General features: G+C 45.7%; 1 protein-coding gene across 1 annotated transcript in view; it reads left to right on the plus strand.

The window, feature by feature from the left end:
- The window catches only part of sno (strawberry notch), an 87,882-nt gene that overhangs the window by 62,288 nt on the left and 2,299 nt on the right, over positions 1-23,295 (plus strand). Inside the window, exons 18-25 of the mRNA XM_065452612.2 lie at positions 3,440-3,575; positions 3,664-3,776; positions 3,867-3,938; positions 4,006-4,108; positions 9,751-10,160; positions 13,050-13,205; positions 13,285-13,361; positions 17,762-17,961. Coding sequence (XP_065308684.2) covers positions 3,440-3,575; positions 3,664-3,776; positions 3,867-3,938; positions 4,006-4,108; positions 9,751-10,160; positions 13,050-13,205; positions 13,285-13,361; positions 17,762-17,961 — 1,267 coding nt within the window. The remainder of the gene's footprint in view (positions 1-3,439; positions 3,576-3,663; positions 3,777-3,866; positions 3,939-4,005; positions 4,109-9,750; positions 10,161-13,049; positions 13,206-13,284; positions 13,362-17,761; positions 17,962-23,295) is intronic.

The following is a 23,295-nucleotide window of genomic DNA, read 5'->3' on the forward strand; positions in this document are numbered from 1 at the left end:
AGGGCAACCTCACCCAAGATAAGATAAAGAAAATTACAAACTACTATGGGTATGCCTTGCGGAGCCACAGCCACGACGTTGCAGGCATGAAAAAGGCAGTGCATGCCACGCTGTTGCACATGACCTCGACAGATGAAGCCCCAGACCACAGTTGCTGTCCTCAAGGGGTTGATTCGTGGTGTGCCTTCAATCGTGCTTTGGCGAACCAAGTGGAGCCGTCACCACACAAAAACCCTCTGCCAGGCCACGTTCGCACTGCTCTTGAGCCAATATTTGCAAGGCTGGGCGACGAGGCCCTCTTGGAGCGCTGCAAAGATGGCATGACACAGAACGCCATTGAGTGCCTACACTCTGTCATTTGGAGCGAAAGCTCCAAGAACACGCATGACTCTTTGCTGGCTGTTGAAAGAGCTGTTGCAGAAGCAGTTTCTCGCTTCAACCAAGGAATGGCAGCAACCAGCAGAGCTGTTGCAGCACAGCTTGGTTACAGTCCTGGGAGCTGCCTCATTCGTAGGAGCCTTGAGAAAGATAAACAGAGGCTGTGCAGGTCTGATAAAAGTCACACCAACGCTGAAAAGGTGAAGAAGAGGATGGCCAAGAAACACAAGCCTGACAGAACCCAGGACTACTGCCCAGGACTTTTGTGAATGTGTGGCAGATTCATAGAAAATAGCAGGTGACTTTTTGAGCTTTTTTTTTTTGTCAAAGGCCAACGCAATACAGAAGTTTTCACAATCTTTACATGAACAGATTTCTGTGAGTTTGGTGTTATTGTGTTCAGTAATGACTGGGCTGCATGCTAAAGCATTAAATTTTTCCATGTGATAGGTAAACAAAAGTGGCAGAGTAAGCAAAACTTTGAATGCAATTTTCTCAGCTTTGCTTTTTTGATCAAATGCCTTTGCCTTACGGAACTTTTCATAATGTTTGCATCAACTGATTTTATTGAATTAGGTATCATTTTTTTCAGTGAAACCTCAGCTGCATCCTAAAGCTTTCCATTTTTCATTAAACCAAATAGACTAGCAATTAGGTCAGGTGTAAGCTAATTACTCCTGCATTGTTTTTTTCTTCCTACTTTGATATTCATTCATGACCTATATGATGACTTTTTAAAAATTTCTTTAGCTTTAGGATGTGCAGTAGGTCCTTGGAAATGACAGCTATTCTTTAAAACTAGTTTTTTCAATAAAGAAATTACCATAATGGCCCGTAACAAAAGACCTATGTGGGATCAGTTATTTTGCGATATCTTCATTTCTAAATGAGATATATCAAATCTGAATATATATTTGGAATCAGCATTGAAAGATATATCTGCATGCGAATTTTCAGGAAGATACGTTAAGAAATAAAAAAAAAGTTTTCAAGACCCTCATCCCCCCTTAAATGCAACATAAGATGCGGGAATGTTATGGAATGGTGCTGTATCAAATGGGAACATAATACAGTTGGACCTCGTTAATACATACACACTTAATGGGTAATTTCGGTTTAAACGTAGTCGTGAACATTCCCCCACGCAGCCCTCATTGAACTCCATGTATTGGCTGACCGCTTAAGCTGTAGTCGCTCAGTGCCCACCATATGGGTAATGTGTACTATTTACATTCTTGTTCTACACGCACAGGCACAAAATCGGCAAAATCTCGTGTGTGCAGTCGTTCGATTCTTGAGTTGTGACACCCGGACGACAGCCGCCAGCGATAGTGACGTTTAAACATGGCCACCGTGGCGTAGTTCCTGCTCATACAGTTGTTGCTGATTGCAGCGCACAAAAGCATGGCCTTCAAGATTTGCTTCAGGTAGCTGCCGGTAGGGGTGCGAATTTGCTGTCGCCGTCGAACCCAATGCAATCCATTTCGAGTAGTTTTTTATGTATAGGCATTTCTATGCTTACCCAACGAGAAAAATGTCCCTCGCTCCATCAGTCCCGTAAGACAACTGCTTTCAAGATAAAACCCGCAGCAGCTAGTGACCTTCACACTGCCTGTCGCTTCAACGCGAACGAGGCAGCAAGAACACATCACTCGCGAAGCTCTCGGCACAAGCCGCACCTGGCACCTTTTGCAGATCGCTTTCAAGACGTGGGCCTGCGCGTCTCTCTTCAGCGTGCAATGTTGGAAATGCAGCGCGCGGAGCTCTTAGCAGTCGGCACTTTCTGTCCGAATCGCAGATCGTTTTCAGCACACCGGGCGCCGCCACCTGCAGTACTTAGCTTGCACTATCCATGCACCTTGCACCATCGGCTGCACCAGTTCGTGTTGCCGCAATGCTGTCGTTTGTTTGTACTGGCCGGATCAAGTTTCATAACATCGATAATGACACCGGGCTGCGTGGAAAAGAGCAAGTGGCATTGCTTATGCATACTTAGTCAACTCCCAGAAACGTTCCTGCGTGAACGTTTTTTTCTTCATTCTGCCTGTGTGGTTGCAGTTGCAGTGTTTTCATGGTGTTCAATGGTCTTTGCTGCGGCTTGTCGTGTTTATGTTATTGAGAAGTCAACGTTGTTACATCCGTGGAGTCCTTGGATAGCGACATTGTTGCCACTGTCACACCTCACCCATCTTCAAGCGAAAGTGATGGCAACGATGATGTGGAAGTGTATGACTGCCCTTCATTATCTGACATGGTGCATGCTTTGAGCGTCTTGCGAGCTTTTTAGGAAGCGGGGCCTCATGGACAAACTCGCTCGCGGCCTTACTGAGTTCTAAGATGTCGCGGCAAGACCACTACGGTGGCAGGTGAAGGTCACCGATTTTTCGCCGCAGATAAAGCCCGTCTGAGTGTGTGTGTTTGAGAGCATCGTGACGTGGTTCTTTTCCAGCCATTAAGCAGCTTCTAAACTGACATTGGCGGTTAATTCATGCATGGTTTAGTGCGTACTTTAACATCGTGCTCGCCCGACTACATATTAACGACGTTTAACTGTACGTAGGAGTCAATGGGATTTAGGTCGGGGCTGCAAAAACATGATGTAGCAGTGGGGGAAACGCAGCAGTGAGTGAGAAACGGAACATATCAACTGGGTTCCACTGACTGTATTGGTTTGAATATTTACACAACCCTGTAAGTGTTTAATTGTCCATCCATATATCCCTTTGTTAATAACTAATTGCTATAGTAATTGTTGAAGCTTAGTGTGAAATAACAGCGTTAGGAGGGATGGAACTTTGTCATGCCCTTTTATAAGGTCTGGATCAGAAACTCTTGCATCTGAAGCCGTCGGAGCCGCGTTATGTTTTTAACCTAAACCAGTGATCTCAGGTTTCTGCTTCAGGCTGGCATGCTGAAGTTTTCTGGAGGCTTGTGCGTGCATCAAAATTTGCTGTCTTGCATACTTTACATTGTAGTCGAGCCCCACAAGTAAAGTGCCAAGTTGCAGGAGGTATCTAATGCAGCTGGTAATGAACTCCCCCATATCTGTGAATCTTTGCAGCACATTGCCATAATCTCCGAGGCGGCGAGCTCTGGCATCTCGCTGCAGTCGGACAGGAGAGCGAAAAACCAGGCCCGTAGGGTCCACATCACCCTCGAGCTACCCTGGAGTGCAGACAGAGCAGTGCAGCAGTTTGGTAAGGCAGCCGTCTCAAAATTTTTCATGCAGTGCTTACTAAAACAGCGAAAGAATGAAGTGATACCACACCTGCTCCCTCCCTCCAGGACGAACACACAGGTCAAACCAAGTGAATGCCCCAGAGTACATATTCCTCATTTCTGACTTGGCTGGTGAACGAAGATTTGCTTCCATTGTGGCCAAACGTCTTGAGAGCTTGGTAAGAGGCATTCCAAGTGGTTCAGCAGCTTTCAAGTGAAGTTCGAGCTTGGTGTAAGTGACTTGATTATTATTTTTTTTCTGTGTACAGGGTGCACTGACTCACGGGGACAGGAGAGCTGGCGAGTCCAGGGACCTTTCTCGTTTCAACATTGACAACAAGGTATGCTCGTCTGTGAGAAGAGGGAAGAATAGCAAGAAATGGCTCACACCACATGTGTTTGATGCAGTATGGCCGAGCTGCCCTGGAGACCATGATGCGCGGCCTTATGGAGATGGAAATCCCGCCTCTGGTTCCGCCACCCGAGGACTACGAGGGGGATTTCTTTGCCGGTCGGTGGATATTTTGTGTCTTGCTCAGTTCTTAGCTTTGAACGCTTCCCAAATGTGCAGCTAGATTTTTGCCGTGGCTCGGAGAAAAGGTTGTTCACAGATTATTGAAGTCGCTTGTATTTGTTTGTCCTTAAGTCACTTTGGTCGGCTGCACAATATTCTTTTTTTGCATCTGTATCAGCAACGCTTGTAGATTGCATTTTGCATGGGTTTGACCTATTTGGGCACGTCGCGTTTTTCAAACCTGACAGTGCAAATGAAGAAGCATGTGTTGCTTGGCCTCTTAAACATTTTGGTGGCAGCACTGATTGTGGTACTGCCAATATTTGTTTTTCTAATTGGTGGTCATGTACATGCTGATTAAAATTTAACAGCACTGCTGAAATCAGGTATATTTTCTTTCCCTTTCTCTATGTTCAGTTAGGCTGTGACAGTTGTATTCTGATGGGTGTGGAATGTGAAAATTTTTAGGTAAAGTGGGAGTTAGGTGCATGTTACTGGCTTATAAGAGGTAGTATACAGTTGAACCAACTTATAATAATAATCAAGTGCCAAAAAAATTCCATTGTTATAACCTCGTTGCATGGAAAAAAAAGGAGAGGGGACAAACATGTGAACATTTTTAGGTAGAAAGAAGCATAGCTGAACCCACTCATCGCATTAATAGTTTTAACAATACTTGGATATAGCAACAATAAGCAGGTGCCCCGCCCTGAACTTTTCTGTGTGTTCTTTTGGTAAAATAAACCATTACTACAACCTTCCCATGCCACCGTTATTGACTGTCACAATTAAATCTGGCTACTGAATGTCTGCGCGGAAAAGAAAAGGAATGTAAAATCCAGGAAAAAACGTAGGAACAGTAGCTTAGCCACCTCCACCTTTGTGCCGCCTTAGTTGCCCCTCTCTAGTCTCCCTTCCACCCCTCCAACGTATGCGAGTAGGTGAAGACACCTGCGAGTTGGTGAAAAGGACAGAGGGACAACACGAAGGTGTGTGGCAGCGTAAAGGGGGACATGGAAAAGTGGTTTGTGATTATTTACTTATCTATTTATTCATTTATTTATTTTTACCAAGGCAATGCAACAAAGGTGTGCCATGAGGGGGGTGGGTGCGCGGGGCACGATGCTGAGTTGGACAAGGGGCTCAGTTTTTTGAGAGGATCTTGGATTCTCTTTTTTCTCTGAGCACACTCCAGAGCCAGATTGTTATAACTACTAAGACGGCATAGGAGCATTCTAGGGAGCAGTCTATTTTACCATAGAATGCATACAAAAGTTGACAGTGCATTGGCTGCTCATCGTTACATCCAATATATTAACATGAAAGCGTATGCCCCATAGCGTGAAAATCCGGCGTTGTGGTCAGCAGCGTGGCCAAAAGATGGTACCAAAAATGGCTGACGGTGCAACGAGTAAAAGCACATCAAAAATACTATGATTGACGTCGGATTTCTCAGGCAGGTTCCTGTAAACAAAGTCAATATATGGAATTCAAAAATAATTTTAGTGCATTTTTGTCTGGGTCGAAATCGAACCCGGGCCTCCAGTGTGTGAGACGCACACGCTTTCCGACGCCACAGTGGCTCCATGGTTATGTCAAGTTGTGCCTAGTGCCTGCGTCATTGCAGACATCTTGTCACTGCCTCCGTCGCTGACTCCCATGCATCACTTACTCTTTGAAGATCGGTGCTATGTCTACTGTGATGCACTCTCGGTACCAAATTATGAATGTATAAAATGAGGTGTGCCAACGCATGAGTCATTGCACACGTCACGTTGCTGCCTCGCATGCATCACCTGCTCTTCAGATTTTGTCAGTGCTGTGTCTACTGGGATGCACTCCGAAGCATCTACTTCAGCGGCATCTGTGAAATGTTGTCTCCCACGGAAGCATGCCGCAGAAGACAAAGCTAGGGAACACAAAAAAGAATGCCTTGCAAGTTTACAACGTGCATGACGACATACCGTATTTACTCGCGTAATGAACCCACCCCCCACTTTTGTCGTTGAAAATTGAATTTTTTTTTTTTTTTTACGTCGCGTAAATAACGCGCACCCGCCCGCAGGGTCGGTGTTCAGCATGTTCGCGTTATCTCGGCTCAATTGGCCGGCGCTGTCGACTGTCGACGATCATAAAATTGTCTGATCGCGCAGTGATAAAATAAACATCATTTGAAGCCAACGATGCTGAACACCGGCGACGCGAACGCGGGTGACGCGGGCGTCGACTGCACGCTTTCGTTGATCGTTCATTGACCTTGCATGATTCGTTGGTGGATGCGCAAAGGGCTTTACTGGGGCGTCCTCTTTGAAATGGGGTGACGGCAGTTTCCACCACGCTCGGCTATTTTCTTTGTATTTCTCGAACCAATTTGTCAAACTTCTCTAGATTCTTTTTTTTTACAATGATGATGATGATGATGCAGGTTGCCGAGTGCCATCTATTAAATGCAAAGCAAACCTCTGCTTATAGCGCCATGCATGCGCGGCGGCGGCAGAACGAAGTAAAGACAACGCACTTGGACAGCGTCGGTCGCCATTTCGCCAGTCCTATTTTGTTGCTGTTTAAGTGCTTCGCTACGACCTTTGCATTATTTCGTGCGTGCTGTGCATTTTCTGCACGTTGTGCGATGGGGCGTAACGCTAGCTACACGGCCGGTTTTAAGCTCAAAGTCGTGGAGCATGCTTTGGAGCATGGCAATCGCGCGGCTGGACGGCATTTTAGTGTAGACCCCGTGCGTGTGCGCTACTGGAGGAATCAACAAGAGGAACTCAGAGCGACGAAGAAAGATCGCCGGGCCTTTCGCGGGCCGAAGCAGGGCAAGTTTCCTCGCGTCGAGGAAGAAGTTCTGAGCTATGTGAAGAGGCTCCGCAACGAAGGATGTGCCGTATCCCACGAGCTGATACAGAATCACGCGCGGGCCACTGCAAGAAGTCACGGCATTGCCGCGAGTGAATTTAAGGCGAGCAGTGGTTGGACGACTCGTTTCATGCGCCGGAACGTGTTGTGCCTCAGAAGGCGTACTACGTTATGCCAGCGGCTGCCGGCAGACTGTGGGGACAAAGTGCGTGATTTCCACCGCTTTGTCATTCGGATCCGTGAGGACAAAATGTTCCTGCTGTCGCAAATCGGGAACGCGGACCAGACGCCTATAAACTTTGACATGCCAAGAAACAGCACTGTCGATATGAAAGGTGCGAAAAGTGTGCAGGTTAAGACGACGGGCGCCGAGAAGCAGCGGTGCACCGTGATGTTAGCTGTAACAGCGGACGGCAGGAAGCTGCCGCCGTTCGTCGTCTTCAAAAGAAAGACTCTGCCAAAGGGAACTCTTCCTGCCGGTATCCACATTCGCGCCCAGGAGAAAGGGTGGATGTCGGCCGAGCTGGTGTCCGACTGGCTGAAAACAGTCTGGGGACGGCGGCCCGGGGCTCTTCTCCTGCCATCGCTGCTTGTTATGGACAGCTTCCGCAGCCATCTGGAAAAAAATGTCCGCTGCCGAATGAGCGAGTTACGCACGGACCTCGCTATCATCCCAGGTGGCTTGACATCAGTGCTGCAGCCCCTTGATGTTTCCATTAATAAGCCCTTTAAGGACAACGTGCGCCGGCTCTATACAGAGTGGATGGCCGCGGGAAACCACGACCTGACTCCCGCAGGTAAGATTAGAAGGCCCACCATCGACATGCTCTGTCGATAGATTCTAGAAGCATGGAGTGTGATTCCCAGCGAGATGGTCGTCCGCAGCTTCAAAAAGACTGGCATCTCCAACAGCCTCGACGGCAGTGAAGACGACGCGCTGTGGGAAGACGACGACGCCGACGAAGTCGCAAGCGATATGAGTGGAAGCGTGGATTCAGATAGCGAGCCCGAGTGAGACAGACCATAAGCAGCCAGCAGCATGAAAATAAAAATGAATTTTTAATTCACATTCATCGCGTACGTGTTTTTACTATAAAGGTAAGGTTGGGATTGCGATTTTCCTATCTTCATTGTGACATGAAATTTCGACCTAAAAAATATCTAAATTTTTTTTTCCCGCGTAATGAACCCTCCCCCCAAATTTATGTCAACTTATCTGGAAAAAAGGTGGGTTCATTACGCGAGTAAATACGGTACGGATGAATACCTACGTGAAAACATTCCTCAAAGTGACTACAATGCTTTCGCATTCCCACTCGTAAAAGTGTCTCTGCCGAAGTTTTTGTTGAAACTAGTATCGTCATAAGTAGGTTTGACTGTAATTATGAGGGTTGATCCAGAAATAAGGTTCCCAAAGAGCTCCAGCCACACAGGAAGGTGCGAGGCGAAATCCAGCAACACTGCTATGCGTGGCTGTTCCCGCACTCTTGATTCCCCCTGGCCGCACTTGCTGCGCCGCTCATTTTTGGCTCAGCAGCTGTCCGACATGGAAGTTCTCATTGTTGATCCCGCCAAGTGCGAGATTTGTTCCGTAATTCGCTTTTTGCACGCCAAAGGGACTCCACCCGTGGATCTTCGTCAGTTGACAGAGGTGTATGGTAACAACTGTGTGTCCGTTCAACACGACCAAAAGTGGTGCAGGGAGGTTAGTGCTGGTCGGAAGGACGCCCACGATGAAGAACCGAGTGGAAGACCGTCAGTTTCAAAGGTGGTTATCAAGATAGTCCAACTCTAAATGCTTCAAAACAGGAAAGTGTCAAGAAGATAAGGAAAGATTCTTGGGCTCCATTGTTACGGGAGACGAAATGTGGGTGTTTAATTTCACTCCCGAAATGAAACAAAAATCCAAACAGTGGCATCCCCCAGAGTCACCAGTCACAAAGAAGTTCAAACTCCTGCTGCTGGCAAAGTCATGGCCAGTGTTTTTTGGGATCGTAAGGGGATACTGCTGATCGATTTCATGGAATGTGAGACAACGATCAACTCAAGCGAGCTATCCAGAACCGCCGGCGAGGACGATTAGCAGCCGGTGTAATGCTGCTTCATGACAACGCCTGACCTCATGTCTCCCATCAAACCCAAGAACTTTTGAGGTGGACTGTAATGCCCCACCCACCGTACAGTCCAGACCTTATACCTAGTGATTATCACTGGTTCCACAAGATAAAGGAACATTCGAGTGGCCATTGCTTCCGGAGCGATGATAGCGACGATGAAGTCAAAGAATAGGTGAACTCAACGGGTTGGCGGCGTAGTTCTACGACATTGGGATACAGAAATTAAAGCACAGTCTACAAAAATGCGTAGGAAAAGATGGCTATTATGTAGAAAAATAGAGTAAAGTTTCATCTTTTCAATGATGTAAATTTCTATGAGAATAAACATCTATTTATAAAATTGATGAGAACCTTATTTCTGGATCAGCCCTCGTACGTTTGGTTTAATGGCAGCCGAGTTTCCTGGCAACATCTTTAGCAGGCATGTGCCAATGCAGTATGACTGTTTTTGTGCCAGTACAGTCTCTTACCATAATGACACTTGTGACACATATAGTTTCTTCTATGTTTTCTGCCTGCAAGATTGCAGAATGGCAGTACTTTGTCAGTATTCGCAGACACTCTCTTGAGATTTCCCATTGTCCTTAAAAAAGCAGTCTGCCATCTACTGTGGTTTCTGTGTTTGGGTGTGCTTGGAGACCTATGCATTATGTACTTGTGCAGATTGCCGAAAAGCACTGGTCGGTGTAGGCTTGGTCAATGAGGATGAATTCAGCAAGATGCAGACACTTGACAAAGACTACAACAACATGAGCAAGTTCCTGAACCGCATCCTAGGCATTGAAGTTGAGCTTCAAAATGCCATGTTCAAGTACTTCACGGACACACTGGACGCTATTATCTCCGAGGCCAAGAAGACCGGCCGTTACGACCTGGGCATCTTGGACCTGGGAACAGCTGGGGACAATGTGCGGCGTGTCAAGGTGGATGAGTTCATCCGCAGTCACGCCACCGGCTCAGCCAAAACGGAGCTTCACACTGTGAGTGTCGAGCGTGGCCTCTCTTTTGAGGCCTCACAGGACATCTGGAAGGAGCTGACAGGCAAGGAGGAAGGCTACTACCTTTCCAACCAGGTGAGCCACTGCTTCATTTGAGCATGTTGCCCCCTTGCACAGTGTGTTGACGTGTAAATGCCAACTGCAACAAAATTTCACATGTTACAGTAGAGCCTCGTTGATGCAGTAAAAGCTTGTTAATTCGAATTCCGCGGGGATGCCACGAACACTTGAATGATACAAATTTCCTACTAATGGAAGTAGGAGGAAAAAAATTGCTCGGTTAAGGTGCGTACCGTATTTACTCGCATAATGATCGCACTTTTCTGACAAAACAATTGACGCAAATTCAGGGGTGCGGGTGCGGTCATTACGCGGGTTAAATTTCCCGCAATAAAAAAAATATATATAGATATATGTATATATATATATATTTTTTTTCCCATCTCGCGTTTGCTGCGTGATGACAACAGGAGAACAATAGGTGGCTGCCGCTGTATGTAGTGCGGGACACCAAGACAAAAATGGTGGCCGGCGGAGCGAGCCGAATGCGCCGAAAGCTATTTTTTGTCTTCTCGTGAGTACATTACGTGCATTGAAACAGTTTCTTCCGTATCAGTAATGAATAATATTGTTAATATCGGCAAGTTTGCGGCAATAACATAGCCATGTCCACATTGAGGGGACAGAAACAGATGGGCGTGCTTAGCTGCCAGTGACAGAAACACATGACGGGCATGCTGCGGAAACTGTGGCATTTGTCTTCACTACTGTCCTAATACGGCACGTTTCCGCTAAGTGGGGCAAATGTCTTAGCTGTGTTACAAGCATCTGCGTATGAATAGGGTGCACTTCTAACGTGTCAGTGTAAACATGGCTGCTATTGTTGCCGCTCGCGGTTTGTTGCATGCCCACGAGTGCAGACGAGAAGAATCGAAAGGCGCCTTTTTTGCTGTTGTTAACAACAACCATTATAAAGCCTACACATAATAAAGGCAAGTTTGGTTGCAGCTTTTTTTTTTTGGCATGGAAGTGCAGAAAGTGATGAAAGGAATGAAATGGTGCATCTGCTTAAGAATGTTTGGTGCATGCAGACCGCTTGGTTTGTCTTGAAGAGTCGTTTGCGTAGCATTCGACAGATGGTAAGCGCGATCATTATTAGCGAGGCTTGGCCCACGACATATCCCTGCGGCAAGTTCGGGTTGCGATCATTACACGGGAAATTAAAAAAAATCAAATTTTGACGACAAAATTCAGGGGTGCGACTATTATGCGAGTAAATACGGTATATATTCCAATGTAGTGTGAGCGCGCGCACACAGACGCATACGCTACATCACGCTGGCAAGAACAATGACGTGGTCCGACGTGCCCGACGTCGAGATGGCTCTTGCTCCATCCGCATGTTCGTTGCGCCGACTGCGCCGACCCACAGCACTTGGCACGGAGAACAAGGGTGCCTGCGCCACTTTGCCGACGGTCAAAGACAGCCGTTCAAAGCAGCACGTGGGTTGGGGATCACTCTGCACATGCTTTGAAGAGAGCAGCTGACAGTGCGCATGCTGAAAACGTCGGACTATTATTAAACGCGCCTTTGCGCCGCCGATGCTTGCTGCAGGAACAAGAGCTGTACTCTAAGATGCATTCGCAAAATGCACCACAACCTGCTGCGACGTTGGTCTCCGCCATACTTTCGTAGTTGCACCGTCCAAACACGTATCTCAGTAATCCTTTCTTTCTTTTTTGAAGATCGGCCCGATCTTCACACACTCTTTTGTGTTTCCACATGCTCTGCTTTTGTTTTTCTCTCTTTTCATGTAGCATTGTTTCAATCAGTCCATTTGACCTGGTCGAACCTTGTACCGATAGAGATTGCACGCTGTAGGAATGCTGCATGTGTCAGCTTACTGGCCAGCCGGGTCATTTACTGAATACTCGTGAAATCAAATACTAGATATTTGATTTGTGACTCGGAAGTATTTGAACTTCACTATTCAACTTTAAATCAAAGCAGAATCTCGTTGATAAGTTCTCGTTATGTACGTTATCCCAGCGTCAATGTTTGCAATCAAGAACACAAAAAATGACCCAATAGAGTTAAGCTCATTTTTTACCCGTTCAGACATTCCCAGAAAACACGATTTTTCAGCACCAATGTTCTGTACGTCGCGAAACTGCAGTCGTATGATATGTTTTCCTGCTGCTAGATCACATGTTGACAAGAGAAAGCACGACGCACGCACAATTAAGAACAGTATAGAGCCACCCGTCTCGCATGAAAAACGACGGCACGCAGTTTCTTATTCCGGTAACTGAAATCTCCGCCTGGGTCATCGCATGCCACATTCTCAGCTATCGCGACCAAGCCTATTGCGATAAGCATCTTCACCTATCTGTTTTACAGCTTGTAGTGCGTATTGTCATTGGTAGCATACTGCACGCACTTGGTAGGTGACAAAACGCATCGCCATTCCTTGCTGCAGGCAGCACGATGCGGGCATCACGTTTTGTTTCGGCGGCATCCGGCATCACCCAACAGCTCAATTTTGTTTGTTTCCCATCGCCCTCTTAAAACGCCACGTAATAAGAAAATAACGAGCCGCATCTCAGGCCACTGGAGCATCATCAGCCCGACGCTTCGTATTACGTAGATGTCAACAATAGTTGAGCCTGTCAAATTTTTTTAATTACTTCACATTGTACAGTTTACCAATTAGTGCGTTTTCTTTTTCTCGCATTTTTTTTCCCCAGAACGTATGAACGCAGTTTTACTCTACGCGAGTCCTCGCACAACCCTAAATATCTTAAATTTTTTTATACTCCATCCGCACAAATGTTTTAGCTCACATTGCCTTGATACGAGCAGCCACGCCCATTTCAGACCTTGTTGACTTACTATTGCAAATATGTATGTGCTTGTGAACCTTCTTAAATGTGGCCATTGTCGTTTGTTCTCTGGGTATGCAGGTGCGTTGTGGGAAGAAGACTGCAGTGCTGGCAGTTGCAGACCAAGCCCGTAGGTCGAAGGAGAAAAAGGAAAGGCTGTTCCGCCTATATAGGCCAAACACGGGCCTCCAGGTCCGCCAGGAGAGTCTCAACGAGCTGAAGAGCAAGTACAAGAAGGTACGCCACTATTTGCTGCTCTTGCCTCCTGATCCGACAAGTGTCGGGTGCCGTTGGCCTGACTCTTTCAAATTTGCAGGTCACTCCAGATGAAGCACAACCCCATTGGCAAGAGCAATATGAATCATCTGAAAACACATGTAGTCACATTTACTGGTAAGTTTGCTCGAAGTGTTCTTGAAACATTCACAGGCATCAGTAAAACAGCGACGCCCTTATAGTATGTCTTCAGTTAAGGGGGGACATGGGCCCTGAAAACCGAAAAGAAAAAGATTTTGGGGAACTAGTACTTGTTTGGGCATCTGCTATGCCTAATCTACACTGTATCAAAATGATTTGCCTAAAGATGCACCCCAAGTGTCAAAGGGAAAAATTATTTTGTCAGCACGGATGGCGAGAAAGGAGTCCAGAATCGCGCAGAAACACCGGAGTTCATAGAGCTATCTCTTGTCTTTCCTGCTGTTGAGCGCTGCCATCTTGGTATAGTTCAAAAGCTCAAAAGTTTCACCTTTCAGTTCCGCACATCCTTGCATAAGATAACCACATAGGAAAAACGCAAACGTAAAACAACCAGGGCTCGGTCTGATGAAGCTTACGATGCATGTGGCCCTCCTATTATGCTCACTGCACCAGCATGCTGTGAAGCACCTTCTGATTGGCTCTTGCTATGGCAACTAGCGTCTTGACACTACCAGTGCAGTGCTCGCCTGCTAGGCCTGCCATTGGGCCTGCTTTGAAAACTGTCATCTGCTGTTTCTTTGCTGATCACATTGTAAACATAAGCGACAAATCGACCCTTTTGAGGGGGGGGGGGTGAAACTGGACCCACTATGTGCCTAAAGAAAGTGAAGCGCAAGCTATCTCTGCTTCCTACGGCAAGAAAGAGGAGGCAGTTGTGCGAAGTTCAGACGAGCCGATAAGATTGGAGGTATGTCACTGTGTCATGCAATCTTACGCTGCATCAGCAATAAGACAACAGCGAAGAAAACCATTGCCTTTTGTGCTCGTGTAGAGTTTCACTTCGGAGACTGCAGATGATGTGCCGTTGCCTATTCCAGTGCATTTCGCACGTACGCGGGTTCGCGTTGGTGCATTCCAGATCCTTTTAGGGGTCTGTACAAGCGCCTGATGTCAACATCAGCAGATGGGTTTTTGTGTGTTTTTATTATATTGCGCATAATTATTATTTGCCTGGTTTGAAGCTTGAAATGTATATATTCACTGTTTCTTTACTTCTTTGTGTTCTTCTTGAGTATAGTTCTTTAAAGTCCCAAATTTAGGGATCGGCACTGTGTCCCTTCTGCTTGTTTAATTCAAGTCATGCCTTTTTTGCCTGAGTGCTGGTGAGTCAGAGAATGCATATTTTGAAATATTTTGAAAAAATTTTGAATATTTTGAAATCCTGTAGAAATCACCATCAAGAATTCACATGTGCAACGCTGCAACATTAGCATTTATTTAACGGATGCAAACATCAAAATGCTAAGTTGCACTCTTTGAACATCCAGAAACAATCTTTACTTGAACTCTCCTGTCGCGATACATTTCTTGCGAGTCACATCAGAAACATTTAACACAGAAAAAAATTTACTATTTTTAATTGACTTAGAAAAATTATTGAATTGCATATTTGTAACCAGCAAACAAAATTGGATATGTCCTGAAAGTTTCATGCGTCCAGAGTGAATAACAAAAATCTTATTTCTGGACACCATGTCCCTCCATACCTGGTGCTGTTTGTTTCTTGTACTTTTCTCAAATGCAAATTTTGGGCTACATCTAATATTCAGGCCTTGATATCTAACACCAAGAACAGATAGAACTTTCCTTCTTCTTCTTCTCCTTCTTTTTTTTTTTTTAAGCACGGAGCCTAATTACGTACTCCATGAAGTTTAGCAAGCAGATTTTTTTTTTTTTCATATCAGAAATTATTTTGCTACATTTTCTGCAACACGGTTGTCACATATTGTGGGCATATATTCAATGGACTGTAAAACATCTATTAATAATTAGATAAAGTACTTGCTATGCTTTACTCTTTATGCTATCTAGCCATGCCTTACAAAAATTTTTGTATTTTGCCATTTATTTTCCATTGTGGCTTTAAAGAATGGAATGGAATGTAAATTATCTTGAGAATAATTGACCTACAGCAAAACTAATCACAGATTTGAAATCAACTCAAAAGTTATCGTTAGACTGGAAAGCTTCATTAATATTTATGAAAGAGACGGAGAACATTATTTCTATGGTCATGTCCCCCCTTAATGCAATTTGTTGATTTACAGTGAACGACCCCCCCCCCTCTTTTTTTGTTTTGTTTTTACATGCCTGTCGATTCCGACGCCTTCACAGCACTGCAGCATTTCCCATAAAGCCAATGTATCAGGATGTCTGAAATTTCGGTCTCTGAAACCTTTTCTTCTATTTTTCATACCTTTTGGAATTACACCAGGTCCAAAACCGCCCGGTCCAAAGCCCCCACCATTTTGGTAATCTCACAACCTTAAACCGGAACTTTCGCACACTCATTGAGTGGCTGCCATAGTAATAGTTTTTTACTGTCGTCAGGCCTAGCAGGCTTCCCGTTTTGTGTGCCTTGTTTTTCATTTTAAAAATTCACCTGTGTTGGCAAATGGCGCGAGCTCCACCTTCGTCTACGTCAAAGCTTGCAAAGCATGATTTCTGAAAGTAAGCTTTGCCGCAACACAGCGGTGCTACGTGGTCAAGCATATTAAGTGTTTGCAGGGAAGCATACGAAGAGTGTAAAGGTTCTGCTGTCACGGGGCATAAATGTGTTCCTTAATTATACACAAGTGCACCTGCAATCTCCTGTCACAGTACGAAGGCCTAGACTACTAATAATTGTACTGACATGCCCTAAGCTATTTCAGACGTTGCTGTGGCAATTTTAGTCCTCGAGGGTGATTAAAAGCTTGAATTTGATTTTTTGGTTGTTTTCGCTATCTCTAGGGGGTCTGAAAAATCAGACGTGACTGTATAAGCATGTGATGGGGAAAACCGATGCTAGGGAAAACCGATGCCAGTCTCGTTTGTTTAGGGCAGTAGACCCTCGTTAACTTAAAACACAAGTATGTGGCGAGCAAATGCCGTTTCATTTGGCAACTTTGTGCACCATCTTCAGCACACCCGAACTATAGACCGACGTGCTGGTGGCCAGCCAAGCTAGCATATGATGCAGTAGATTCAACCTGGTCTACTGGCTTTGGTAGCTCAAGTGTGGGATGAAGCATGTTCTATTTCCATGCTAGCAGCGTGAGTCCGTACCTAAAGCTGCCGGTCACGGCTTTGCAGTCATGCTAGACTGTGCAGCGTCCACTTCTGCGCCATGGCCGCATAGAGTTTCAGTGAGATAGTGGCTTGGTAAGGCTACACATGTGCTTTTTTCTCATTATTAATACTGGCTGTTACCATGAATCAACACCAACCACCCCAATTTTCTGTTCTTTCGATAAGGACTCTCACTTCTGCGTGCGCAGCGGTGAAGTGCAAACAGCAGATTACTTGCAAGTGTCTGCTAGAGGCAGTTTGTTTTCTATGTGAAATTTTCTGGAATGCATTACACTGCAGAAATTTATGGGGGTAATGAACTCCTTGTTCACACTCGATTAGCAGTGCGAGGTACAACTGCACTGATAGTGGCAGGGCACATTATCCATTCAGACTGGTTTACTTCTGTGCCGCATCCATTTCTACATTATCCTGAACCAAACATGCAACAAGCACTTGGACACGCACGAGACGCAGAGCGGCCTCGCGTTTGGGTGGTGAGAGCTTTTTGGGGGGTTAGCGTTGCGATCTCCGTGGCGCAAGTGACATGCAACATTCGCATGCAGTTAACTTTAGTACATGTGGCATGGCCGTGAAGAAGCAAATAGGTAAATTCCCACTTACCATTATCTCAGGAAACCGTTCGAGACGTGCTGAGGCTTCAGATAAGCTTCAGATAGGCATATTTTCTATTTCAAGTTATTTATATATTGAACTACTTCACTTCAAGTTCAATATATGTTAGGTCAACTGTAATAGGTTGTGCTGGCTTGTACTATACCTGTCCCTGTGTGTTGCTCAGTGCTTGAGTAGGCATCATAGAAAATATTTGACTGTGTATGTGAGGCTGATTACTTGTGAATATTTGTGTGTTGCATGTGTGTGCATGTGTTTGGAAAATTGCTACACATGCACTGACATGGAGCCATTGGAAAGTGTGCTTGCCATTAAGAACATTTCTGTTTTGGCTCCAGAAAAAAATGTTAAATATCATGCAAAGCCTTCCAAGCGGTTTTCTTTTGAAACTTTATAAACATTGAAGCAGAAATCATTCCACACAATGTGTGTGTGATGTCTATGAGGTGCACACAGACTGTTGCTCTAAGAACAAGAACCATGTGCTCTGTAGCCTGTCTGCAGAATATAGGGGACAGTGTTGAATGTTGACAGTTTATAGCCCTTGAGCGCATGTACATGTGAGGGAGCGTTATACTTATTATGCTGAGGCCAAACGCCTAAGGTCTCTTCCCATTTGTCACAAACAGGTACAACAGCTGTCGCAAGAAGACCATGGGCATGGTGTGCGAGATTGGGCTGAGGCGGCGCACTTATCATGTGTTGAGCGGGTCGGTTTTGGCTGTCTGGGCCAAGGTGGAGAGCGTGCTGAGCTCAGTCCATGGCCACCACAGTTCCTCCAAACTGCAGGTGGTGCGCCTCAAGACTGAGGATAACTTGCGCATCGTCGGTGAGTTTGTTTGCAGTCTGATAGAGCAGCTATCTGTGTTTCGTTAGGGAGGTGGTGGAACACTTTAGAGGGAAATGGGTGCTACGACAGTTGGGAAAGGCTGGCAAGAGCAAGAAATGTGTAATTCGGTTAGAGAATTGATGGTGCACAATGCCATGCCCCAGCAACTGTTGCCTCAGAGTAACAGAAACACATCTCGAAGGCTATGGTTTTGCTGGCTGCATGGGCCGGAAGCAATTTAGGAGCCGGGAACATGTCAGATACCATGTTTTAGACAGCAGCTATGTTTGTCCCTAGAGAAAAAGAATGTGAATTGGCCAAAAAGAGAGAGAGAAAGGTAATGAACAATGCGGTGAGCACTGATGCAAAACTGTGAACTATTAAGAACAAGAAAAGAAGTGGGTTAGACATTAGACATTATTTATTTCATCATAAATTTGTACATCAACATAAGCAAACAACTGTTGGGCCCATAGCCAGGGCTAGTGTACGCCCGTGTGGTATACATGCGTATGTGCTACGGCGGTCAGGACAGTGATAAACAAATGCGTATTGATTATACATAATTGTACAGGTTACATCAGTGCAACAATACATCATACATCAGTGCAACAAACATCATACATCAGTGCAACATACATACATCAGTGCAACATCATACATACATACATACGTATATGGTTGGACGTGTATGGAACTGATGACATTGCGAAAGTGACTCCAGTGCTGTATGACTAAAGCAGTGTGGGTACTTCAAAGTACAGTCGAACCTGCTTATAACAATATTCAAGTGCCACAAAAATTACATTGTTATTGCCGGGTTACATGACAAAAAAAAAGATAGGGGGATGGCAGAGCTGTTGTAAGAAAAGTATAATGGCGGGGAGGCCAGTGTCCCTCCCGGCCACCTTCCTCCATCTGGCTGCTGATTGTTTTCACTCGTTTAACTGTTTAACTCTGCTATCTTGTGTGCTCCAATCATGTGTACAGTGAAATCTCGGTACAACGAACTTCAGGGGACCGCGGGAAAATGTTCGTTATTCTGAAAGGTCGTTATAGTGAAAGCCCAAAAATTAGCCATAACAATAGCATTTCAGTAACGCAAGTGTCCTACCTTTGAAACGGTACCTCCTTGAACTCGTTTCTCACACAATGCACACGTGATCGTCAGACAAGGCACATTTATTTGAAATAGTCCGTGATCGTCTTCTGACGGGTGCAGCACAGACTCTGCAGCACGAACGATTCCAGACCGTCCGCATTCTTATGCACGCCTTCGATTGCTGTGCCGCTTTTGGCTATAAATATGCGGAGTTTTCGCAAGCAGTCCAACGCATCTGTGGCCGACACGGACTCGTCGCGGTCTTCGGGTGCTGCCGTAACGTGCAGCAAGATTCTTGCTGGTGCTTAAAGATTTTCTCCTTATCTTTGAGAATCGTGGCGATCGTCGACCGCGCCACTCCACGTTCTTTAGCCACGACGGATTGTTTCTTCCCGTCTTCTATCTCGCGAAGAATCTCTACTCTCTCGCTCAAAGAAAACTGCTTGCGCTTCTTCGCCGTGGTTAAAGTTGTTGAGCTCATGACAACGCGAACGCCGGCACGCACTTCTAACACAATAATATAACCAGAAGAAAAACAAGATGGACAGGCCTGATACGGGTGACAGCACGCGAACAACTGAGAAAACAAGCAAGAAAAACGTGATGCGTCGTCACCTCCGCAACAGGAAAAAAAGAAAAGGCCCACTTCAGCGTTAATTACTACTTGTTTTTTTTTTTTTTCCTTCTGCCGCACTGTCCAGGTTTTACGAGCTCATGCTCCCCACTTCTCCACTTACAAAACCTGGTGCGTCGTTGCCTCCGCAACGGAGAAGAAAAAAAAAAGTCCCCGCCCGCATCTTTCTCCTTCCGCGCCATCTCAGGTTTTTGCGGGAAGCAAGTTGCAAGGCGGCCCGCTCTTCGCGCTGCGTCGTCTGCTAGCTTAGAGCTCCAACTGCCGTGACGGATACACTGAAATCTAAGAATCCTCGCATTTCGGGATATGAGTTCGTAGTACTGAGGTGTTGTTAAGATGACACGGAAATTAAATAACGATCGTTATTCTGAAATGTTCGTTATTCTGAAGTTCGTAGTAGTGAAATATTTTTACATTGAAACTATAAGCAGTCGGCACGGGATTTCATAAAAGTTCGTTAATCTGAAATGTTCGTTAATGTGGTGTTCTTTGTAACGGGGTTTGACTGTAACAAGCTGCGACTGTTAAAGAAGCATCACAGGCGGTAAGCGACATGTGAACTCCACCAAGGCATTGCTTTGGTGGCCCCAAAAGGGGTCTTAAGAATGTAGAAGGTTGCTGCAGCAGCCTGTTAGCTTGAGAAATCCAGAAGAAATGCTTGGGTGAGATTGCTACAAGCATCTTGCCACATATTGGCTTGCACGACAAAATCTCATGTCTGTGAGCCTTGCTTGCATTACGGGAAGCTTGCTGACATCCTTCTACAAGGCATTCAGATGCTCCACATAGTGTGGCGGAAGGTCCCTCGTGAAAACAAAGCCCCGGAAGGATGGAATCATCTGCTGGGCCTCCTGCGAGGACAACGTTGAGGCAGGCTGCTCTAGTGCGTAATAGCCGCTGTCATCGCCGTCGCTATCTGATGCAAGCACGGTCGCAACAATCATCTCGTGGGCTAGAAGCACTTCGTTTCCAAATCTATAGCAGTACACTTTCTTTTCATTGGCAACGTCGTGCATTGCCGATCAGCAGGTGCATCAGCCATCTTCCGTTTCTGCGGCGAGTCAAACAAGGCTGAGAAACCATGCGGCCAGGAACCACTTTGACACAACCAACAAAGACAAGCACGAGCAACTTAATCCGTTGGCAGAACTGCGTAGAATTAGAGGCCAGCGAGCAATCTGGGAGCAACGATGAGTGCCTTGTAGAGCTATGGACGCAGCCCATTTGTGTTCAGAGGCGTTGAAGGGCAATCGGAGAGGCTTGCGAGGCTGGTGATGTGAAGGAGGCTTGAAAATCTGCGTGCGGCATCCATTGGGGGGGAGCGTCAGGCGATCGTGCAGCGGCACGAATTTCTTTTTTTTAGTTTTTTCTTTTGAAGGATTTCAATTTCATAACCTCTCGGCACAGACACCCAGCAGCCAGACTTCATTGTTATAACCGATAATGCAGCATGGAGGCATTGTAGTAAGCGGGTTATTTCACCATAGAAAACATACAAAAGTTGACAGTGCAGCAACTTCTCATTGTTATAACTGATATATTGTTAAAACCAGTATCATAATAAGTTGGTTCGACTGTACTTTTGTTCTTGGTAGTGCACCTTGAAATTGCCCATGTTATTACAATTGTGAAATAGCTTAGTAGATGACTTTGTAGCTATTGCTACGAACGGGTGGATGTCTGATTTTCCCTTTATTCATAGCTTAGTAGATCATGTAAGCTTCCTGTGATTGAACAGTTGAACCCAGATATATTGAACCTGAAAGGGATCGCACAAAAATTTGAGATACAGGTAATTCAATATATAAAATGAAAATTTTATGCATGCATATTGAAGGGGATTTTACAGATGCTTGTTCTACACAATAACTCATTAATCACATAATAGTTCTGCAGAAACCTGCAAGGTGGAGAGAAGTAATTAATAAAGGGAAAATCAGACATCCACCCGTTTGTAGCAATTGCTACAAAGGAAACCTTTCCTTTGTAGCAATTGCTACGAACGGGTGGATGTCTGATTTTCCCTTTATTAATAACTCATTATATATATCCGAGTTCGACTGCAGCAATATACCTAATGTAACTCTCTACTTCTGTCTCGGGCAGCTTGTCTCCTCCTCAACCCTCCGTCCTTAACCACACTGCACATAATTGGCACCTCTTGTTTTCTTGACAAGGACAAAGTATCTATGGCATTGTTTTTATTGCAATTGCTCCCTTACATTACAACAGTGGCTTGGCAGTTACGGCATTGCTTGGAACGTGAGCGTGCATGTTCAGTTCTTGGCCACATTGGCTACGTTTTGAAGTGGCTGAGCTGCAAAATACAGTCGAATCTCGAACTGATGCCATCAAAGTTGTGTATTCCAATGGGCAAAAACGCCCTAGTAAATCGAATGCACAGGCATTTGCGATGGGTAATGCAAACATACTGCGCTCTGACAATGCTCCCAGTAGCGTGCCAAATCGCGCGGCGGCGCCTCCAGCGAGCATTTCTTTGACCCCGCCATAGAGGAAGAGCTTAGGAGAGACCCTCGACGCCGCGCGCAAGGAAAAAAAAAAAAAAAACGTGGCGGAAATTTGTGCGCAAGGCATGTGCAGGCGCACATCACCAATTACTACGGTTAGTGACGCATGTCCTGTACAATCAACAACCAATTTTCCGGACCCCCAATTTTTAAGACATGCCCGATAATTCGAACGCCTTTGCGGCACCGCCATATGCTCCGTAGAACATATAAGAACGTCTGAAATTTTGTACGCAAAAAACCTTCGCCGTCCGATGTTCCGGACTTTTTGCTATGACCGCAGGTCTGAAGCGGCATTCATCGAAGCCACCACCTCCGCCATTTTGGTTATCTCTCCGCCTCGAGCCGGCCCTCTCGCACACACATCCGTTGGCAGCCGTAGCCACACCGTGGCAACGCTGGGCCTAGCTACTTCGACGTTCGCTACCAAGCTTCTTGCTGTTCGGTGCCATGTGTTTCATTTAAACAATTTGCCACTGTTAGCAATGGCGCCGACTCCGCCTTTGTAATGCTCGCCAATGGCTTCGGAGCGCGTAAAGCATGGCGCGTTGCATAATGCCGGTTCCCGAAAGTCAACTTCGCCCCAACACAGGAATGTTACGCGGCGAAGCATACCAGAAGTTAGAAGGGTCAATTGTCACGGGAGATGGTATGCTTCCTTTAATTATACATGCGTGCTCCCACAGCCTCCTACGACAGTAAAAGCACCGATACACCTAATAAGTGTACTGGCAGGCCTTTCGATCTATTTCGGGCATGCCTGTGGTGATTTGAGACCTTGCGGGCAGTAAAAGGCAATGCATGCATTCATTTTTTTTTTACCACCGTATATTTTTGAGGTTTTCGCGACCCCTTGGGAGTCTGGAAAATTGGACGTTGACTGTAATCTGTAAATATGTGTGAATAAATCTTCTAATGCTTCTCTCCCATGTGTAAGCCCAGTGCACTTGCGCCACTGCAGGTAAGTCCACCATTCACTGGCTTCCTTTAATTCAAACAAATTTTCCAGTTAAAATTACTTAGATTCGACTGTATTTTGTCTATAGGCCTTGTATAACCTGTGCCCTGCT

Source organism: Dermacentor albipictus, chromosome 2 (genome assembly GCF_038994185.2).
Source record: "Dermacentor albipictus isolate Rhodes 1998 colony chromosome 2, USDA_Dalb.pri_finalv2, whole genome shotgun sequence".
Lineage (NCBI taxonomy): Eukaryota > Metazoa > Arthropoda > Arachnida > Ixodida > Ixodidae > Dermacentor > Dermacentor albipictus.